This window comes from Gymnoscopelus microlampas, assembly GCF_963454915.1.
Source record: "Gymnoscopelus microlampas genome assembly, chromosome: 16".
Taxonomy (NCBI): domain Eukaryota; kingdom Metazoa; phylum Chordata; class Actinopteri; order Myctophiformes; family Myctophidae; genus Gymnoscopelus; species Gymnoscopelus microlampas.
The window spans coordinates 12,951,713-12,974,845 of NC_139953.1; the positions used below are offsets into that span (position 1 = coordinate 12,951,713).

The 23,133-nt window shown below is 43.9% G+C and overlaps 1 protein-coding gene across 3 annotated transcripts in view; it reads left to right on the top strand.

Annotated features, from left to right (window-relative positions):
- The window catches only part of pak5 (p21 protein (Cdc42/Rac)-activated kinase 5), a 112,777-nt gene that overhangs the window by 48,530 nt on the left and 41,114 nt on the right, over nt 1-23,133 (top strand). For 2 of the 3 annotated variants that reach the window (XM_084083460.1, XM_084083462.1), the window contains one exon: nt 3,493-3,537. The exons of the other annotated variant lie outside the window; for it this stretch is intronic. In XM_084083460.1, the coding sequence (XP_083939586.1) occupies nt 3,493-3,537 (45 nt within the window). The remainder of the gene's footprint in view (nt 1-3,492; nt 3,538-23,133) is intronic. 3 annotated transcript variants of the gene reach the window in all.

The window sequence follows — 23,133 nt, forward strand, 5'->3', positions numbered from 1 at the left end:
ACGATAATTGCAAAGTTTTGCAGCTATGGGAAGATAAATTAAATGTTGTACACACTGTGTGATGTACACACTGCACGTACGGAAAGTACGCCTGAATACGTGAAACAACGGGTTTGCTGTCATTGTTTCACGCCGTTCAACCTTTCGAGTAGATATACACAGAAGACATAGGATATTTTTTGCCACACCATATTATTGATCTCACATCAGAATAATGGGATATAGGTGACCCCCCCCCCCCACTAAAAAAAACAAAATCTCTGTCTACCAAAACCAACGTGAAAACACCACCATTCAGCGAGAGCGCAGTGTGTTTCTGCAGGCAAACACCACCACACTACTCCAGTGGCTGATAACTGCTGTCATAGAGGGAAATGATTGGTTAAAAAATATGTATTTATTGTTTTGCTATGTAAACACAGGGCAAAGTTACATACTTTGCCTTACTATGCCTTTAAAGAAACCATGTAAGTAAGTAAGTACATTTTATTTGTATAGCACTTTTCACAGAGAGAACTCCCTCAAAGTGCTTAGCATACAACAGAAATAAAAACGTCAAGAAACATTCAAATGACAAGAAACCAAACAAAAACACAATGCATCTCAGAAAAAAACAAAACAGCAGACACATTTCACACCTGGAGGAGAATTCCCCAAATGCATGTTGAAACGGTAGTGTTTTTAGCTGATTCTTAAAAATATCCACAGACGCTGCAGCTTTCTCAGGCCACGAGGAAGGGCATTCCAGAGTCTAGGCGCTACAGACTGAAAGCCTCTGTCACCTTTGGTGATTAATCCATTTAGACCGGATATATTTTTTAAAGCGAACATTTTAACTCAAATCTTTGCTCCTGGGGGATTCTACAAATGTCTTCTAAATCCTAACAGTAAAAAAAAACAAAAACAAATGTTGCTGTATATATTAGTGGTTCTCAAACTTTTTCATGTCAAGGACCCCCAAAATGATATGTATTTAGCCACGGACCCCCCATCTCAAAATATTTTGCTCCAGGAACCCCCAGAAGCAAAGATTTGAGTTAACAGTGTATTCAAAGATTTGCACACATTTTCACGATTTTTACCCTAAAAAATAGCAGATTTACAAGTTCATAGCGAGGCACTCGGTGCCCCACTATGAACTTGTATATCTGCTATTTTTGAATAGCCAAAGAAATAAAAAATGACAGAGATGCGTCCCTGTATTGAATGGGTTAACCTGGTACGAGGAATGACCAATATGGTGAATCACAGCTTTTTTTTGGGGGGGGCGGGGGGTAAATTTAAATGTGATCCATTGCTCTGAAACCCTTTCTAGCTCTTATACTGTACTGTATTTAATGTTGCAGTACATACATATTGTTCTCATTCTCATCACACTGGTAACACTGGTGATGAGACGAGGAGACAGTATAGGCAAAACTGTAAATTATCGCTTCTGGCAGATTATTTATGGTTATCGTCCCAGAGATGACATATTACGCCATCCCTAGTTCCCGTCTTCGACTGTGTCTCTCTGCTTCTGTGTTGCTCACTGCCCATTTGTTTCCATCTCTCTTTTTCTAACGTGTTTGTCCTCTGTGTTTCCTTTCGCCTCGTCTGTTTGTTTGTCTTCCCCTCTCTCTATCTCTGTCTCTCTGTCCATATTTATTTATCCCTCCCTCTACAGTTAGCTGTCTGCCGCTTTCCTTTCTCTCTGTCTCTGATTGATTTTGTCCCCTTCACAGTCATTTCTCAGCTTCTCGCTAGTTCTCTTCCCCTTCTGTGTGTGTGTGTGTGTGTGTGTGTGTGTGTGTGTGTGTGTGTGTGTGTGTGTGTGTGTGTGTGTGTGTGTGTGTGTGTGTGTGTCTGTCAGTAGCCTTACTTTATTGTTCCTCAACGCACACTCCATCCTCGTGTTCAACTCTACTCTGTTGTATTTATCCTATGGGAAAATGGGTAGTTCTCCACAGCTGTGAGGTCACTTTATTTTACTGTGATTATTGTATGATCATCACCATTATGCATTGTCACATTATACTATATTCAGTTTAATAGAGACAGTATATAACAGTATATAAACTGTATGTGATGCACAAAACGCTATTATAGGCTATACTGTCCCATACTAGGCCATACTGGGCTATACTATACCTTACTAGGCTATCCTGGACTACACTAGGTCATAGTGGGGTATACTATCCAATAGTAGGCCAGACATGGCTATACAATACTATACTAGGCCATATCGGCCTATGCTAATTGCTAACCCATAGTAGGCCATACTGGGCTATATTCTACCATAGTAGGCCATATTGGACTATGTTATACCATATACCAAGCAAGCCGTACTGCGCTATACTAATTACACTATGCCATATAATATGACTATGAAAAGACAACAGGTTGTTTGCTAAACAGTCACAGCCACAGTACCAGAGGGCCTCGTGTTCCACGTGGCTATGAGAGCTACCCAGCGTCCCTCCTTGTGTGACTGTATGTGTCCTGTCCTCCAGCCTTCTGAGTGTCTCCTCTGATGTGTTGTTGTTCGTCGGTTTTTCATAATTTATTCACTGATGTTCTGAGAAAAGGACGACAGCAAAAAAATCCCACAAAAACAAAACAAAAAGCCAACGACCTCGAATCAGCCTTTTAAATGTTGCATCTGTACCTACATGTACTGTGTGTAGGGAGCTCTCCCTTGCTGAGAGGGTGCACTGGGCTAACTGTTATGTGGTGATGAACCCAGGGTCTCCCCCAGGTTCTGTCCAGTCACTGTCTGTCACCGTGGCGTTCCTCTTCTCCTTTTTGCCCTCTGTCTGTGGTTCCCCTCATGCTGCATGTGTGGCCCTCTCCCCCCCGGCCGGCTCCCAAGGGGCCTCAGCAGCCCTTCTTACACCTTCTGTCCTGTGTGATATAGATACCTGCTTGCACTGACAGCTTTCTCCTTGACCTTGAAAATATTAAATTAACCACTAAGAAAAACTAAACAAAACAAAACTAATAAAATAATTAAGAACTTTAAAAAAAAAAAACGTCTTGAAAAATTTGTGAAGGTTTTTGACTATAATGACACGGCCAAAATAGGGACTTTGGGGTTAAACTGGTTAAAGGCTGCAGTCGGTCAATGACAAAAAAAATATATATATCAGGTCAATTTCAAACAGTTTCTCAAGCTTGATATTGGCAGTTTGACATTGCTCGCAAGACACTGACTTGATGTTATACTTGGCTGCTTGAACACATCTAAAAGCAATGAGGGTTGATAGCGCTATAGCATTAGCATTACTTTAGCGGGCTACGCTATTTTACGCTAAATCTACGAGGAGCCACGTGACAGATATCGCGGAGAGAGTAGGAGCGACGACAAACAAACAAAAAAAAAAAGACACAATCAGACGTCACGTCCACCCAGAGTATATACTGTCAAACCCCCAGAACAGCAATATGCCACAGGAGATATCTCTGAAGAGGGGGCAACAAGAAAAAATATAACCCCTCTTGCTCTCTTCACAGATATCTCCCAAGAAAGTCCGGTCGTCTGAAACACCCTTGCTCAAAGTATGACTTCTACTTCCCTTCTGTTTTTTACCTTCTTTCTTTCTTTTAAATCTCCTCCTTCCGTCAAATTTTTTTTTTTGTTGGTGGTCGCCCCCTCTCGCGATCATGACTGGCACTTTCTTTTTTTTTCCTTCAGCTCTTTTTTTTTTGTTGCTTTTACTACATTTCTCCTCCGCTGTGCCCTGCCTGCCTGCCGCCATATGCATTCAGGCGGAGGTTGGCCGTTGCCCGTAGCGACCGGGAGAAACATGGAGAACGAATGGCATTGATTCCTGCCGCGGGGCCAGATCGGGCCTCAATGTCGCCGCTGTAGGGTGGAAACCTCATTATGTCCAAACCTGTTACTTTTCAGGATTCAGATTTGTTAAAATAGCACAAATAGCTACATCACAACGCGTTTTGAGCTTGTAGATCTGCTATTTTTGCTCCTGTTGTGTGACACTGTAGTCTTTTTTTTACAAAAAAAAAGTATAAAAAAGTACAAAATATGGCAATAAGAGGTTTCTGCTCGACACCATCGATATAGTTCTCACACCCACTTAAAAATAAATTCATTAAAAAAAAAGATATGGTATGATAATTAGTTGTCTGTTCCCATGTTTCTCCCCGTTATGTTGTTGAGTCATCAGCGCCACTGATGATAATGATGATGATGATTGTGGTGATGATGATGATGATGATGATGATGATGATGGTGGGTGCTGAGATGTGATGAAGTGCATGTTGCCATGACAGCTGATCCCGCTCTGCTGTAGACCTCCTCTGTGGAGGAAGTAGGACATGTAGGGGTTTGCATGTGAAACGACCCTCTCCTCTCCTCTCCTCTCCTCTCCTCTCCTCTCCTCTCCTCTCCTCTCCTCTCTCCAATTAATGCTCAGTTTCTCTTTCCTGCTCAATGCACTTCCCTAGTTCTTCTCTTCTTCCCACAAACATTCACCCATTCATGCATGCTTGCCCACCCACGCCACCCCTACAGATGCATAATATATATAAAACCAGAATAGAATGTCGTCTCTGTCGGGTGGAAACCTCATATGGCCAAAACAGTTACTTTTCAGGATTCCAAATTCAAAAATAGCAGATCGACGAGCTCAAGCGTGAAGAAGCGACGTGTTTTGAGCTTGTGGATCTGCTACTTTTGATGCTTTTGTGTGACGCTGTGGTATGATCAAGTAGGGCATTCATTTTACGTTTAAATATGGAAATAAGAGGTTTCTGCCCGACAGCAACGATATAATGTATGCATCTGTATGGGTGTGAGTGGGCACGCATGCATGGATGAATAGGTGAACGTGTGTGTGTGTAGTGTACACTAAATGCATGTGGGTTAGGTGTGTGTGTGTGTGTGTGTGTGTGTGTGTGTGTGTGTGTGTGTGTGTGTGTGTGTGTGTGTGTGTGTGTGTGTGTGTGTGTGTGTGTGTGTGTGTGTGTGTGTGTGTGTGTGTGTGTGTGTGTGTGTGTGTGTGCGCGTGCGTGCGTGCGTGTGACTCCCAGGGTGCACTAGTGGTATATTAATAGAGTCCCTTGCCTGATATGTCTCCATTGGTTATCCTGACACTTGACTGACGTTGCTCTTCCTCTGGATGGCAGACTGTCCGAGCTCTGCCTCCCTGTGTGTGTGTGTGTGTGTGTGTGTGTGTGTGTGTGTTCCTGCCATATATGCCACATTTGGGGACAAACACGTTGCACATGAAAGTCCAACTGTTGATTGGGTTCTGCAAAATTGTTGTCCCCCATTGTTGGAAAAACAACACTTGCATGTGCGTGCGTGCATGCGGGTGCGCGCGCGCGTGTGTGTGTGTGTGTGTGTGTGTGTATGCATGCATGCTGGAGGTCAGTAAAGCAATCATCTGTCTGCCTCTCTTCCAGTGCTGTTCCTACATTACAGTATTCGAGGGACAGACTGAGAGGTCAACCTACTACAAAGACTTTTTCCTTTCCACATACTTTTCACCTGTTTTTGTCCGGCCAATTACAACATGCCCAGAATAGGGATTCATGTACTGTATGTTGTACAGACTTAAGAAGGCAACCTACCGTGCGCCTATTGTGTGTAAGTGTGTAAAAGTCAATGTGTGCCTGTGTATCCATGTGGAAATGTTTGTGTGTGTGTCTGTGTCTGTGTGTGTGTGTGTGTGTGTGTGTGTGTGTGTGTGTGTGTGTGTGTGTGTGTGTGTGTGTGTGTGTGTGTGTGTGTGTGTGTGTGTGTGTGTGTGTGTGTGTGTGCGTGCGTGCGTGCGTGCGTGCGTGCGTGTGTGTGCGCCGCGTGCGTGTGTTAGAAAGGTCAACTGGGTCACTGTGATGAAGTAACCTCGGGCAGTGTGTGTGCTCATAGTTTATCGTTGTCACACTGCTCATCTGAGCTGAGCATTAATATTGCTTAAAGCCTTGACTCTGCTCGCTGTTCTGCGCACACACACACACACACACACACACACACACACACACACACAGACCATCCGCTCACAAGCAAACCCAGAAGTAGGCTAAAGCCTGCTCTATGCTTAGTTGTGCCTCGGTGTCGCGCACCGATAATAGCAGACCTAAAAGCTCACAAGGCGTGGCAACGTGACACGTTGTGAGCTTGTAGATCCGCTATTTTCATTGCACAACACCAGCGCGGAACGAAGTATAAATTAATTACGACATTGTGCCCTAACAGCATTTCCATGTACTATAGAAAAAAACACTGGTCTCGAAGCTTATGAAATATGACTGTGTGTGTGTGTGTGTGTGTGTGTGTGTGTGTGTACAGTACTGTACTCTACTGTACGTGTGTGCAAAATTAATGGAGGCTGTAATTGCACATGCAGTTATAGCTGCCGGGTCTTGCAAAACAACGGGCTGCATTTTTTATGACAGTACGTCATCATATTTCTTGTATTGATTGCTATACACAAATGATTCAAATCTGTAAGTGCTTGTGTGTGTGTTCGTGGGTGCGCGTGCTGCTGCGCATGTGTTTGCGTGCTGTTCTAAAATCACTATAAACTACGGCCTCACTTGCTTTTATATAACGTTTTACTATACCTGGCAAGGTTTTCCTCAGATGAACACACAGCATCAACAAAAAAGCAATAATTTATTGATAAGAAATAATCATGCTTCCACCAAGTGATGTTGTTCTTTGGTCACGTTTTAGCAGAATGGTTGCCAAGCGACGCAGATGCGGTAACAGAAATTGTGTAGCACAGCAATGCAGATGTAAAGCATGCGCGTTTGTGTATGTGTGCGTGTGTATATGTAAGTAGTAAGCCTTGCCGAGCCCTGAGGCCCATAGGGCAGGAGCCTATCTCCTGTTTCCTTAGCATGAGGCAGCTTGATGTACAAGAACACCCTCTGGACATGACGCTAGTATGTCGCAGGGACTTACCCCAATCTAACCCTTGATACTGAGTGCCAAGCAGGGAGACACTGGGTCCCATTATTAGAGTCTTTGGTATTATCCGACCGGGGATCGAACCCCGACCTCCCAGTCTCAGGGTGTACACTCTAACCACAAGGCCACTGAGCTGGTATATGTGTCTGTGTATATAAAATAGGGCCAGGGATGATGTGGTTAAATGTCAACCACGTAATCCCCATTATGGTTGAGCCGAAGTCCCTCAGGGCTCTATAGTAGTGTACTTTCTGTTTTCTGTTATTGTGGGGAAAGCTTTCGCAGGAAAATAGCAGATCGACAAGCTCACAACGCGTTGTGAGCTTGTCGATCCGCTATTTTCCTGCGAAAGCTTTCCCCACGATACGGGTGCTGGGGGTTTTAAGTGCTTAAAGACCTTTGGTTTGATAGAGATCACACTAACTCCCAGGAGTAATCCAGGGAGATAGCATGGGGGAACACGACGGCACTGAGGAAGGAATAGACGTAATGAGGATGTTGTTTGGCGTGGATACCGGGGCAACAGGAGAGCAAACTACATGGCGAGGGAGAAGCGAATCTTGCTGTTGCCGGGTGTGAATGACACTGGTCCGTGTTAAAGTACTGACGTGGACGTGTTCCAGGTGGTTCAGACAGGTTCAGTGCCACAGTGATACTTCAGACACATGTTGTGGAAAGATCTCGGTGAGATTCAGCGTGTACTGAAGGTACTAAGCAAGGCTATAAGGCTTTTGGCCAGACTGCAGGCAAATCACATTTTTCATTTAATTTATTAGTTTTTTTTTGCTTTACTTAATGTGTCGTATATGGCTGTCATACAGCAAAAACGACAACGTTAGGCTGATTCTAGTGAGACATCTTGGTGATCTTGGTAGCAGTTAACCGGTAAATATGCTACTTCCTGCTATTCTAGTTACTATTCTTGGTAGCAGTTAAATGGTGAAGATACTGTACACAACTGGTTATGTCTCTGGATAAGATATTTATACACTTTCAACGCTGACATTCAAACATTTCTGGTTTATATTTCTTGGGTGATTGCATATGCCGGTGAAGCACTCTGACGGTAAAAGTACGGTCATCGGGTTCGGTCTCTCATGAAAGACAGAGCTATGTGTGGGATCACCTTTTGCACAGACACTGTGCACAAGGATGAAGATGAAGTATAAATCGGGCTTCAGTGTCCGTCCGAGCATTCAGACTTAGATACGTCTTTAGAAATCGGATTTCAATTGCATTTAAAACCACAGAGGATAGTGGTTCCTCCACTGAAAAATCAGTTTCCATGTGTGTGTTTTTTTTGCTGTTCAGACTTCAGAAAAAATTATTCCAATCTGGACAGGCAAAAAAATGTGCCTGTCTTAACATTAAGAAGCCGTGTCAGCAGTGAGGGTCGACTGTGAGGCCTTGTGACGTGAGAACAATAGCACCATGCCTGCGAGCTTGTCATGCTCAACAGGGCTAAAGCTGGTACAGCTTTACTGTAAATGTCAGTGGGTCAGTGATAGCAGAGAGACCGCCACCCCGCTCCCCACACCACCCCTCTGGCTGGCAGGTGACCGAGGAGGAAACTCGATCACAGGGTAAAAGAGGAAGAGAGGTTGGTGGGGGGTTGGTGGGGGGTTTGCAGATGGCTGCGTGCGTGTGCGCGTGTGTGCGTGCGCGTGAGTGCGTGCGTGTGTGGAGGTGGAGTTGCAATGAGACCAGGCTGGATGCAGCGACAGCTGTTCAGAGCGTCTCATGGCGGGGGGTCGAGCGGCAGCAGAGAACCGGGCGGCGGAGAGTGCCGCTGGGGGGAAAGAGGGGCTCAGAGGGAAGGGGCAGCAGCCGCAGCAGCAGCAGCAGCAGCAGCAGCAGCTGAGGCGGCCGGTGCTGGTGTCGGGGCTCAGGGTGAAGCTCAGCCAGGGGCAGGTGCTGCCTGGGACAGAGAAGGCAGAGCGGGGTCAGGCGGTTCGCAGAGCCGTGCCACTGAAGCCTCAAGCGGAGAAGGTTCCTAAACAGCCACAGGTATGGTTTATTTGAATGCAGGACTCTGATTATAGGCACGGCTGCACGGTTTGCTGCGTTCTTCTAGACTGTGACGGTATAGACTAGATCAGGGGTCTTCCACGTTTTTTCAGGCCAAGGACCCCCTGGCTGAGAGGGAGATGAAACAGGGACCCCCCGTATTGTATTAAACTGTGTTGCAGATTCAACTTTGTCATAGATTTCATAGATAGTTGGATTCATGCTAATGTCTATTTTCAGACAGTTCCACACAAACTCTACGAAAATAGCCGATCTACAAGCTCACAACGCCTCGCGAGGCGTTGTGAGCTTGTAGATCTGCTAATTACGGCTAATGTTCCCCATCACACAAAGATTTGGCGAACCCCCTGTAGTAACTCTGAGGTTCCCTTAGGGGTCCCGGACCCCCTGTTGAAGACCCCTGTACTAGATACTGTAGATGGCTACCTGTAGGCACGTAAGGTTAGGTTTTCAAGAGTTATTCTCACTCTGAGAAATGCTCTTTATGGAGGTGAGCTATTTAAAGAATTAGGTATTTGTGTTGCAATACTTGGTTCTATCTTTTTTGCCGTTGTTTCTGACATTTTACAAGCTATAAATATTCTTTGGCTTCTCTTTTTAGAAAGTGAACAGAGAGACAGGAAAGGCATGAGAGAGGGAGTGGTGGGATGACATGCAGTAAAGAGAGTTGCAGTCAACCCTGGCCTGGGTCAGCTGCAGTATTTTACAAACTAAAGCTATACAGCGTGCTTGTTGTTTACTTACTTGGCACGGGGGAGGTGACGTTCACACTGTAAGTATAACGAGGTCTATTTTTGTCGTTCCGGTGCGCTGCCTATGTGTACGTATGGAGACGGGAGACTCACGGGGATAGTGTTTCCGATTCCACAGGTCCTGCCTCCGCCTGCCTGTGGGCTCCGGGCCTGAATCACCAAATAGTGCTTTTATTTAATGAGGAAGTGTCATATTAAGGATCTGCCACGATGCACAGAGGTACTAAGTTCAGTGTTATTATCACAGTGGGTTGTTAATGACCCTGGAAGCCTTCCAAGGCTTTCTGCACACAGGGACTGAAGAAGGTCTTAGATAAATGCATAGAGCTGCAGCTGCTTAAGAAATCTTAGAAATGTCCCCTTTATTGAAGTTGTGACTCATGCGTCCGTTAATTCTTTTTTTTCCCCAAAGGTCAGTGCAATGGAAAACCAGACAATCTGTCTTAATATCCTTAAAAATCTTGAGGGAAAGAGACGTCTTTGGTTGCCTGAGTGTCTGTATGTGACAGTGACACTGTGACGCTAATTGCGGTCTGTCTCAACAAACTTAGCCGTTCCCTTATGTGGCGCTGCCTCCGGGCGGCACCTTGATGTCTAATATGCTGGAGACAGATTAAGAACCGTGGAGCAAAGCAAGTTTCCCCACAAGGTCAAGCTTTTCTTTGCAGAACCTGCCTCATTATGAACTGCATGTCAGTGCCTAAAAGTTGGACAAATTTGTGTCTTATACCGTGCACCCGCAATGATGTATTTGTTTTGCACAAGTTGAGAAAGAATGACTTTACAGACAAAGACGATTGTGTGATAGATCTTTATGGCGTTTTGCACTTGGCAGTGTGAGTGTATCAGTTGTTTATTATCTTCCGGTGATCTTAGATTGAGTCGGTTCGAGACAAAATGGTCTTGAAGGAAAGGAACAGGATTGATTTGTGATGATGCGTGTGCACACACAGACGCACGCACGTACGCGCGCACACACACACACACACACACACACACACACACACACACACACACACACACACACACACACACACACACACACACACACACACACACACACACACACACACACACACACACACACACACACACACACACACACACACACACACACACACACACAGATACAGACAGCGTCTGTATTTCTTGGCAGTCTACTGAAGTGGATGCCATTGATTTAGACTTCTCTCATTCCCAGCCCACTCCTCACTGCTCCTCATTTCTCCTCACTGGCCCTCACCAGTTCTCACTACTCCTTGCTGCTGCTCCCCACCACTCCTCAATCCTCCTCATTACCCCTCAATACTCCTCATTACTCCTCAATCCTCCTCATTACTCCTCATTACCCCTCAATCCTCCTCATTACTCCTCAATGCTCCTCACTGGTCCTCAGTACTCCAGTGTTTTTCGCTACTCCTCATCGCCTCTCACTAGACTTAGAATCTCGAGCTTGGAGGTGCTGAGGCCAGTGTTGCCAGGTCTGCTTATTATAATTTCCCCCCAAGATTTTATTTGAAAATAGCAGATCTACAAGCTCACAACGCATCTTGTAGATGTGCTATTTTCAAATAGCTGATGTATATGTGTAAAGTGCTCATGTCGCCCATAGTCGCTTCTTTTGGGCTTGTTTTCCTAGACCTGGTTGCTTGTTTCTCTCACAGAATCTGGCAAAACTTGGTGAGGCCCTCGACGTTTAACGGTATGTCCGCCCGTGAAGAGGGCAACCCCGTGTCAATTGGCTCTATTCACAGCAGCCATATTATGAAGACATTCACAGGTGTTGTCAATGATACTAATGACCATTCTGGTCAAACGCGACCCCACTTGGGGTCGCGGGACACTGACGGTGGGGTCGCGAAATTATTTGGGGTAAAAAAAAATAAATAATAATAAAACATTACAAATGCGCACCGAACGTGCAAGTTTATGTGCATAAATGACCTCCAGGGTTAGGTGGGGTTGCGAGTCCATGGCCGCATTATTTTGGGGTCGCGGCATGAAAAGTTTGGGAACCCATGATATAGGCTACAGTATGTACAATGTACAGTACATACTGAGGAGAAAGGTCAGGAAAATGGGATTCAACAGTTGGTAAGAGACATTTTGTCCTCGGTTTTAGAAAACACAGTTCTGGTCCATTCTGGTCAAACAGAGTCAAGGTGCTGATATTGTGCATGTTGGCTCACTGGAAACACTTTGCTACACCAGTGGGTCTACAGTTGGGGTCCAGGGACCCTCATGGGCTTCCAAATGGCCCCTTATGGGTGTGTAACTCTCAGAGTTATGGGGGTCGTGGAAACCACTGTGCTACACTAAATGGAACAGAGCCTTCATTAGTATCATTGGTAACACCTGGGAAGGAAGTGATAATATGGCTGCTGTGCATAGAGCCTATTGGCCCTGGCCTGCCAGCTCTTCCATTGTGTGCCGACATTAAATGTCGGCACACAATTTTGTTTCACAAGATGGTCTTGCACCAACTCTATGCTACTTACAGTGAAGGAGGCTGTTAAAAAAGGTTGTCGTCACCATCAACGTAAAGTGTTATTTGTGTCATTTCAGTACATCCACACACAATGTGAATATTACGCTGTGAAACTTCACCGCAAATCAAATCATCCAACCCACAGTATATGAATGAGACATCAACTATGTGAATAGTTTGATGTAAAATAACTCGCAGACACATTTTTCTGGTTGTTTATTTGTCATGCTCTCTCACGGTGTATAAAACACCTTATGCTTCCATTCACAGTCACACCGTGCACCTTGCCACCTGTCGGTCACAGTCTGCATGGAGTGGGGGGGGGTGTTTGTGTTGGCTCTTAGCGGTGTGTCATACCTTGCCAGGATGTTCTCACCAACTGTCCTCCAGTGGAACTGTGTCTGCTTGCGTGCGTGCGTGCGTGCGTGCGTGCGTGCGTGTGCTTTTTGGAAGGACATCTGAGCAGTGACTTTTTTAATGTTGTACAAAGATATTAAAGTAAATGGAGGTGGGGGTGTGGGGATGAGCCAGAAATATGAATAGAAGGGTTACAAGTGTGTGATGGAATTGAGGAAGGTGCTTTCCAAGATGATTGCATCAGGCTAGGACACAGGTCCCCCGCACGACACGGAGCTCAGCTTCAGAATGCGCTTATTATGGGATACGTTTCGGATATTTGATTGATGTTTGTCCAAATTAGAGAACATTACACAATGTGGCTCAATATAGGCCAGGGGTTTCGAAAGTTTGGGTCGCGACCCCACTTGGGGTCGCGGGACACTGATGGTGGGGTCGCAAAATTATTAGGGGTCATTTAAATAATAATAAAACATTACAAATGCGCACCGAACGTGCAAGTTTATGTGCATACATTACCTCCAGGGTTAGGTGGGGTCGCGAGTCCATGGCCGCATTATTTTGGGGTCGCGGCCTGAAAAGTTTGGGAACCCATGATAAAGGCTACAGTAAATGTACAGTACATACTGAGGAGAAAGGTCAGGAAAATGGGATTCAACAGGTTGCCAACAGTTGGTAAGAGACATTTTGTCCTCGGTTTGAGAAAACACATAATGTAACTTTTATGGTCATTGCTCCTTTGTGTTCTTGATTTTGTGTGTGGAATGTGAGTCCATTGCATTTACTAGAGCAGTGGTGTTAAAAGTTGGGTCCAGGGACACCCAGGGGTCCTTGAGTCTTCAGTTTAACCACTTTAACTGTGTGTAAATTGGCTATTACCTGATCTACAAAAAAAAATGTGGGAACATTTTCTTTTTTAAACATTATAAGAACACAAATCTTTAATGGGGGTCCCTGGCACCAAATATTTTCAGATAGGGGTCCGCAGCCAAATACATAATGAATTTGTGGGTCCTTGACATGAAACTGCATGTGGATTTGTACATTTTGCTGATGTCTACCGCATAATGCAAAATGTGAATCACTGGTACTGAGAATGAGCTGCTCACATTAATGAGACGTCATGCTGAGTGTGACTTCATAATGTCTGCTGTCTCCTTCACTCAGTGAGACTGAGAAGCACCGCTTTAGCTGCGGTTCATTGCATGGGTGTACAGTGCCTTTGTGTGGCCAAATAGAGAACTGCAACATGCTTTCTGCTGTTCTGCTGTTAGGCTACTAAACCCCAGTGGTGGAAAAAGTACTCACATTTCTTTTACTTGAGTAAAAGTATCAATACCACCGTGAAGAAATACTCTGTTACAAGTAAAAAGTCCGGTAATCAAAATGTACTTGAGTAAAAGTACAAAAGTATTGGCATCAAAATATACTTGACGTACCAAAAGTAAAGGTAGTCGTTGCGCAGAATGTCCCATATTTCACCTGTTCAAAATCGATACAAATCTTTTGAAAATAGCAGCTCTACAAGCTTACAATGTGTCACATCGTGACGCATTGTGAGCTTGTAGATTGGCTAATTTTAAATGGCCAAAAATGTCCCTGAAAAATTACCGAAAATGGCCCTGGACCACACTTTGAGAAGCACTGCACTGTAGTGGAGTTGCCTTTTATTGTTGTTTAGGATTTTTATACTTATAGGGCAAGCAGATACGAGCACTAGTGGCTTAACACCATATAACCAGATAGAAGTCATATTTCTCTTGATACTGAAATTATGGTTATGTTGATTTTCCTGTATTATAATATCAATACATTATATACAATTGTATATATACAATTATTTTCTTTCTTTTCTCCTTAAATATATACCATGGATGTGATATCTATTCTCCGTCTCTCAGTTTAGTGATGTCCATAAGTCCACAAGTGTGTTTCCTAATCTTAAATCTCATTTTCCCCGACCATTTAAAAATAATGTGTTTTTTCCCTGTCTCTGCATAGGGCTGTCACTCAGGGTTGCCAGATCTGCTTATTATAATTTCCCTGCAAGATTTTATTTGAAAATAGCCGATCTAGCGAGCTTGTAGATCTGCTATTTTCAAATATCTGATGTATATGTTAAAGTGCTCGTGTGGCCCATAGTCGCGTCTTTTGGGCTGGTTTTCTATAGACCTGGTTGCTTGTTTCTGTCACAGAATCTGGCAACACTGCTGTCACTCCTGATTATGACATTTTGCTTGACGATTAATTGTCACTCAAATAATTGTGATTAACCATTTAATTGAACATTGGATCATTATGAATAAAAATGACATTTCGTTTAGCTTTTAGGCGTCGTAAATGACAAATACATTTAGTCATATTTAATTACTTTATACTTTCAAAAAAGATTAAAGGCATAGTTCACCCAAAAAAAATCGTATTCCTAACCCAATAAATTGATGACCGGCGGAAACTGCTAATGTGTCCGGTATAGGAGACACTTTGTGTCTCCTACCGGAGCCGCCGCCGGTCATTTAATTATTGGCTTAGGAATGCGACAAAAACAAAAAAATCACACCCAGTGTGAAGTGAGCGGTGATATTTATGAGTTATTAATTTCATCATGCATCTCGGTAGCCAATCACAGCATGTCTGTGAAGTTTGAAGTTAATTTCATCATGTGTCTCGCTAGCCACTTCCTGCGAAGTGACGTGCTTACATTTTTTACATTATTATTCATTTCATCAAGCGTCTCGCTAGCCAATCACAGCACGTCCTGCAAAGCTTAGCCTATGGGCGTGTTTTCCACTGCATGGCGTCACAGCGAAAGACACATTTTCACGACGGAAAGAAAAACTTTCACCACGGATGGGTCCTAAACCCTCTTATTATAGGAGCGGTTGCACCAAATTCAAGTCTCCATGGGGTGTGTAATCGATAGAAAAAAGGGCATTTTGGGGGTGAACTTCTCCTTTAATAGTGGAAATAGCCGATCTACGAGCTCAAAACTCGGCGCATCGCGACGCATTTTGAGTTCCACAATGTTTTGGAAATGTTTGAAAGTATATGAACATTTTGAACATGGAAATAATCACTACGATAACGCGAAAAATAATTGCGGTTATCTCAAATAATTGCGATTAGACGATTATATGTAACTAGAGGTCCGGGCGGCCTACGGCCGCCCGAAACCCCTAGCCGCGCACGGGGCGCGTGTATATATGGGATGAACATTTGGGGAAAAAAAAGAAAAAAAAAAGAAGTTGTAATGTAAAAGTAAAAAAATTGAGAAAAAAATTGGGAAGAAATAATATTTTTTATGTTTCAGGGGGTCCGCGGACCCCCTGGTGGTCCGCGCCAAAGTCGTCGGATGAAAATCTCCAAACGGTAAAAAAAAAAAAAAAGAAAAAAAAAAGAAAAAAAAATCATGCAGGTTCTTGCTTGTTTCTGGCGTGGCATCCCAACCTGGCATCCCAATGCCGGCGATGTGTACTTCCGGGTTGCATAATGATGACATCACTGTCGAATCCTTTGCTGTCATGAACCTAGCCTGGTGTGTTGACCAGTAATGATGACATCACTGGCTAATCCTTTGGTGTCATGAACCTAGCCTGGTGTGTGGAGCAGAGCAGAGCAACGTGCTCTTGTTGTTTTGGGGATTTTCAATGGCGGGCCGTCGTGTTGTGTTGGCCTCGGTGGTACGCACGGTAAGCGGTAGGAAGCTGCTTCCACTTCCGTTGTGTCCGACATTTGGTGAGTAGAATTAATTATGTTGCGAGGTGGGAACGGTGTAGTGAGGCATGCCAGGTGCCCTACGCGAAACGTAAATTCAGGCCGCCCGCCGTGGCGACAGTGTTGGCGACATGTGGTGTGACGGTGTTGTGTTTAGTCGATAACAGAGCTGTGGGGTGTGGACACCGAGGGCACGGAAGTTGCTCGCCATTTATATAGTTAGATAATTGTGACAGGACTATCTCTGCCGGCATGTTCCCAATGTGATATCTGTCTCATCATACAATATCAGAATCTTTGAATAGCCCAAAGAAATCAAAAAATGACACACAGATGCATTCCCTGTCTTAATGGGTTAAACTCTGCTAAAGTTCGATGCTGTGCAGGGCTGCTCCAGCAGGGGGCAGACTGCATCAGGAGGTGCTGCATGGTCTGTGGTTCAGTCAGTGCCACAGTCACACACAATGTCCTCATTGTTTAGGTATCCCCATTTGGCGAGAGTGGCTTTTGCACGTCCAACACCCAGCTCTTAGTCTGTTAAGGCATGTCCACACTGCGTAGCTCCCAGGGGGAGCAGACACTGTTCAAACCAGTGGTACTCAATCTGTGGGCCGGGGCCCACCGGTCGACCGTGAGTATAGTGGGCTCCCAAATAATGGGCAAAACACTAAGATTGTATTGCTAATATAATATATATATATATATATATATATATATATATATATATATATATATGTAAAAACCTTTAAAAATGAATTATCATTGTGATAAATGGCAATAGTAAGTATATTGATCCAATCTGGAACACAATTGATTGACTGATCATTAGCCTACATTAACATGCTCTGAAAATGCACACCACCCATCCGACCACCTGTTAAGTGGTCAGATGGGTGGGGAAATTGATCTACAAGAGCGCAACACCCGAGCGCAACCAAACATAAAATGACTTGTCTTTTAGTTCTACTGGATTTGTATTTGTTGACGAAATTGTCAATATATTTAGTCTTAGTTTTAGTCATCGTGGCTTAGTTTTTATTTAGTTTTCGTCAGTGAAAAAAGGTAGTCGACGAACATTTATAGTCATAGTTTTTGTCGACGAAATCAACACTGCCAGGAGGTTGGCAGTCACCCCCGACCTGAGGGAGCGGGAGGGGGCGTGGCGTTGGATGAGTTCAGAGAGGTAGCGGGGGGCCTGGTTGTTGAGGGCTTTGTTTGTAGGTAGTGATTTTGTATTTTGAAGTCTATTCTGTGCTCGACTGGGAGACAGTGGAGGTCACGGAGGACTGGTGTGATGTGGTCCTTGGATCGGGTTCTGGTGAGCAGGCGGGCGGCAGAGTTTTGTACATACTGTAGTTTCTTGAGAACCTGTGTGTGTGTGTGTGTGTGTGTGTGTGTGTGTGTGTGTGTGTGTGTGTGTGTGTGTGTGTGTGTGTGTGTGTGTGTGTGTGTGTGTGTGTGTGTGTGTGTGTGTGTGTGTGTGTGTGTGTGTGTGTGTGTGTGTGTGTGTGTGTCCCTGACAGTCCCTGACAGTGATGGGGAGTTGCCCTGAAACTTCTTGATTGGAAAGGGCAAACCAAACACATGATGCTGAACTTTACCTGCATGGCGGTTTTTATCCGCACATAAAATACAGCTTTGGTGGCCTACGCTGGTAGGTTGAGTGGACACTGTGTGGACCACAGTCATCACAGTGTCCCCCTCGGTGGTTCGATTCCGGCTGGAGAACCCGTGTTGCATTTCGTTCTCCCCTATCGTCTCTGTCGGGTGGTCTATTTGTTTTAGCTCTTGCTCATTTGATTTTCCTAATTGTCTCATCTGTTTAAGAAAGTAGGTAGCTGATATATTGCACTTTTACCTCAGTGCTAGGTATACTCTTAGTTGCTTGTTTTAGAAGAGAATGCACTTATGACTTTGGTGATTACTAGTTTCGTTCCCTAACTATGTTGAATGCACTATTGTAGGTCGCTTTGGATAAAAGCGTCTGCTAAATGACTGTAATGTAATGTAATGTAATGTTTAAAACTGCTACTTTTCCAGGATTCAAATGAAAAAGTATCAAAACAGATCTACAAGCTCAAAACGGCGGGTTTCACGCCACGTTTCGAGCTTGTGGATCTGCTACTTTTCTTACTTTTGTGTGACGCTGTAGTATGATCATGTAGGGGCATTCATATACGAAAAAACACAAAAAGTGTTTTGATTTTTTTTTAACTGTAAAAATGATGTGAAATAATGTTGGCCTATTATTTATGACACGTCCACAATAGGGACACCAGGGGTTGGAAGTAGTTTGGTGTTGCTTTATGTTTGTGTGTCGTCGTTACACCACTGCAGCTGATCTCTGATCTCTCCTCGTTGGACGCACCTGGCGGCGTTGTATCATACACATCCTGGGCATGATAGCTAATGGTTTGCCCCATGATAGCTAATGGTTTGCCCCATGATAGCTAATAATTTGCCCCATGATAGCTAATGGTTTGCCCCAGCAATGTCATAGGTCAGTTAGTGTAGTCCTCAAACTTTTTTCCTGCCAAGGACCCCCAAATTGATATATATTTGGCCGTGGAACACCTTTCTGAACATGTTTTGTGCCAGGGACCCCCTGAAGAGAACATTTGTGTTAAAGAAATTCTAATTTATGCGAAATCTTCCTATACCAGATGTACAAGCTTGCAGCGCGTTGAACCCCAAGGACCCCCTGGGCGTCTATCATATAGATTCATATAGATTCTCAACCTATGACAGATTGAGAACATAGGTAACTTGCTCGCAGATATCTAGGCTGCAGGATGTGTGTGTGTGTGTGTGTGGGGGGGGGGTGACAGATTCCTGAGGAATCCAAGGACAGAGACACAGCCACAGGCGCTCAGGGTCTCCCCATCGCCTCCCTACAGCCGCATGGTATGCACTGAATACACATGCACACCATTACGATACCACAGTATGCGTGCGTATCCGCTTCCACACACATGCTACTGTACATACATGCTCTATGCTGCACAGACTCATACAGAGAGCGAGAGAGAGAGAGAGAGAGAGAGAGAGAGAGAGGTGGAGTAAATGTGCTTTATTCTTCTTTATAAAAGAGCTCCAGGTCTCTTGACCTCCCTTCATAATGGTGAGTTTGTTTCGGTGGGGTCAAGTAATCGGATGGAAGGGCACCACATAAAGCCGTTAGAGATTAAAGTGCGTACACCATAGAGTTATAATATATCTAGAGGGCGGATTGCCCCGCCCCCCCAGCTATTCATTTCTATGAAATTGCTCAGTGGCGTTTTGAAGCACCCGGATGTAAGAAATATTGGTTCCACATTGGTTCTATGGGTCGTGGCGCGTCGTGAGCAGGCGCACAAACGGCAAATGCACGCGCAAAAATGCGGAGGTGTTGCAATATCAGATTTGACCACCAGGCTTGGCCGCTTCACTGTTCTACCGTGGTTCTGGGGGCTTAGCGTACACACGCGCACGCATGCACAGGATTTGATCTCGAACAGTGACTCTTCTATTCTCGCTCTAGCCTTATTTATACTTTGTCGTACGACAGTGTCACGTGCCGAAAAATAGCTGATCTATCGATATCTTCCGCAATATTTCAAAAATAGCAGATGTGCAAGCTTGTAGATCTGCTATTTTTGAATAGCCAACGTATAAATGGTTAAAGGACCCCACTTTGAGAACCACTGCTGTCACTAACAGGTGAGGGAGAGATGCCCTCAGGAAACAAGCCAGCCCTGCTGTATATTAATCACCGTAGCGTTCACAAATCCTCGCGTCCAATAATAATAAATCCCACTCGCGTTCGCCCTAAAACCTAATCAGCGCCTCAGCTAATAACGTGTCAGGATTTTTCGATTGTTCTGTGAAAATATGTCATGTAATACGTGACAGGTATGGTCAATCTGCCCCCCATTTGACCTCATTATTTATTTGAAGTGTACGTGTGTGTGTGTGTGTGTGTGTGTGTGTGTGTGTGTGTGTGTGTGTGTGTGTGCGTGTGCGTGTGCGTGTGTGTGTGTGTGTGTGTGTGTGTGTGCGCGTGCGTGCGTGCAAGTATTAGGTTAGGTCTGAGGGGGCTGGGATGTTACTAACTGATTCAGAAATTGCAGATCTACAAACTGAATTTTCTTTTACAAATTGTTGAACATTTGAAAGATTTCACCTACAGTACCTGTATAATAAAGATGAGAAAAACGTTAGCACTCTTGTTGATTTGTCCAAACCAGGGCTACCCCCATAGTAGGGTGATTTCACGTTATATCGGACATAAAAAGGGGACAGCTATACTGTGTAATAATGATTTCATATCTGAAAAATCTGTCAATATCCTAGAGTGATCTTGAATTATCGCACACTTCACAAATCAGAATTGAACATACAGAAACTAATAAACAGACGCAACATGATCATAACAACAATTCAGTCATCTATTCATGTGAGCACTGTTTTCTTTTCAACCATAATTTGAGTACTCTGTTAAAAACATTGCCATCAGTCTCAAGTTTGAGATCAGTGGACAAAGTGTTCCACATTTATTTTACTGAAAGACAGACATCTTGTACATTGGAACAAGACTGTCACTAATGCCACAGATAGATGGGAACGTTTGCCAAAAATAGCAGATCTCCAAGCTCACAATAATGGGCGTATAGATGTTGTAGATGATGTTTTTGGCAAATAGACTTGAAGTAGACAAAAAAAGCAGTCTGACAACCTTTACACCCTTTATTTTGGTAGCCCTTTTAATATTTTTCACTATGGATCATCATCATCTAAACCTTGTGGATATTCCTTTTATGTTGGTGTGCATCATTCATTTTGTCTAAAACTCATTCATAATGTACACCATGTGTTACTCAGTAAATTGCAGAAGAGGGCAGTAGAGTCTAGACTTAGAGCACAATGACTACAGCAGATGAGTTACACCTGACTTCCTGCATTGTGTCCAAGTCAAATATAGTGTGGTCACACAGTGACAGCAAGTAGCCGCAAAAGATCGCAAGCCCATGCAGCACTAACGCCCATTTCCGGCCGTTCCTTTGTTGTCTTCCGGCGCTTTGAGCAGCTGGTGGGCAGTGCCAACAAAGTGCTGGTTTTCCGGATGTGTAGTTCTTTGACTAGTGCTATTTGTAGAAGTGACGACAGAGGAATGCACACTACTCAACATGAAAACATATGCACGTGCAATATAAAATATTACTATTAGCCATATTATCCAGCAATGCGTGTGTGTGTGTGTGTGTGTGTGTGTGTGTGTGCGCGCGTGCGTGTTTTGATTAATTGGTTCTTGGAAAACACAATTTCATTCAGTGTCTTTCATTCAGTAGCTTGTTACCAGTTCTATCCAGCAGAGGGAGCCAGAGGATGAACATTCTCACCATGTAGGGGACCCTCACTGGGCTAATGACTTATACATCATCATCGCTGAGGGGTGGAAACCTTGTACGTCCAAAATGGTTACTTTAAAGAAAAATAGCAAACATAGCCGATCTACAAGCTCATAATGCGTCACATTGCGATGTGTTGTAAGCTTGTAGATTGGCTTTTTTTGCTACTTTTGTGTGACACACTGTAGTGTGACAAAGTGGGGCATTCATTTACAGGGGAGAAAAAAACATAAAAAGTTAAAATATAGAGATAGGAGGTTTCTGCCCGACAGCAACGACATAATAGTCGCTGTCGCGCAGAAACCTCTTATCTCCATATTTTCACACACAAGCATCAAAAGAAGCAGATCTACAAGTTTGATTCGCGCCTCTTTTGAGCTTGTAGATCTGCTACTTTTGCTGTTTTTGAATTAGAATCCTGAAAAGTAACAGTTTTGGACGTATGAGGTTTCCACCCCGACAGAGAGTAAAGTAAAAGAGAAATTATAATGTATAGGTACGCAAAGTAAATGCACCAACAAGGAGACAAGTTAATAGACAATAGAAAAAAATATATAGTGTCTGTCAAGCAAACAATCTGACTTAAAATAAGCTACACGTGTATGTGCAGAAATAACCTACGCCATACACATACTGTGTGTGTGTGTGTGTGTGTGTGTGTGTGTGTGTGTGTGTGTATGTGTGTGTGTGTGTATTTAACCCATTAAGACCTGAGGCGATTCTTAAAAATGTTTTCTAAATCAGTTTTTGAGTTTTTGAAAAAAAATAATTAATACTAATCAAGATTTTTCAAAAATAGCAGATCTACAAGCTCATCTCTGCAGGAGTCTGCATTCAGTTAAGGAGAGAGAGGGAGAGAGAGATGCATGAAAAAGGACAGAAAGAGAGAGATGGATGAGAAAAAGTAGAGCTTGTATATCTGCTATTTTTGAATAGCCAAAGAAATCTAAAGTGACACAGATGCGTTCCAGGTCTTAATGGGATATATATATATATATATATATACACGCATTACATACTGTATATGTATTGTACGTGCAAATGTACTGCAACATACACCCATACAGTTCAAAGCCCAGCATGAACACTTAGTTCCAGTGTGTAAATGTATGTTGGATTACCTTCATTCCTTTGTGTTGATTTGTTCCATATATGCAGACTACTTTCCTGTGTGGATTTACCATGTGGATTTTACCTTACGCCGACAATACCGTCCTATGTGTGAGATGTATTTTGTCTTTTTTGTTAACTCGCGTACAGACGTATACGATGCGTCATGCACAGACGTATACATGGTGTGCAGCCTGTATAAATCATGTACTGAGGAGTACAACGGTAGACACTTGAAGGAGAGTGGTGAGCGGTGTGTCTGCTCCTGGCTCTCAAGGGCCTTGTGATACCATCTCCCTACCCAGACAGCACCGTGTTCAAAAACTGGTCCACCAGGCCAGGAGAGAGAGTGTGTGTGTGTGTGTGTGTGTGTGTGTGTGT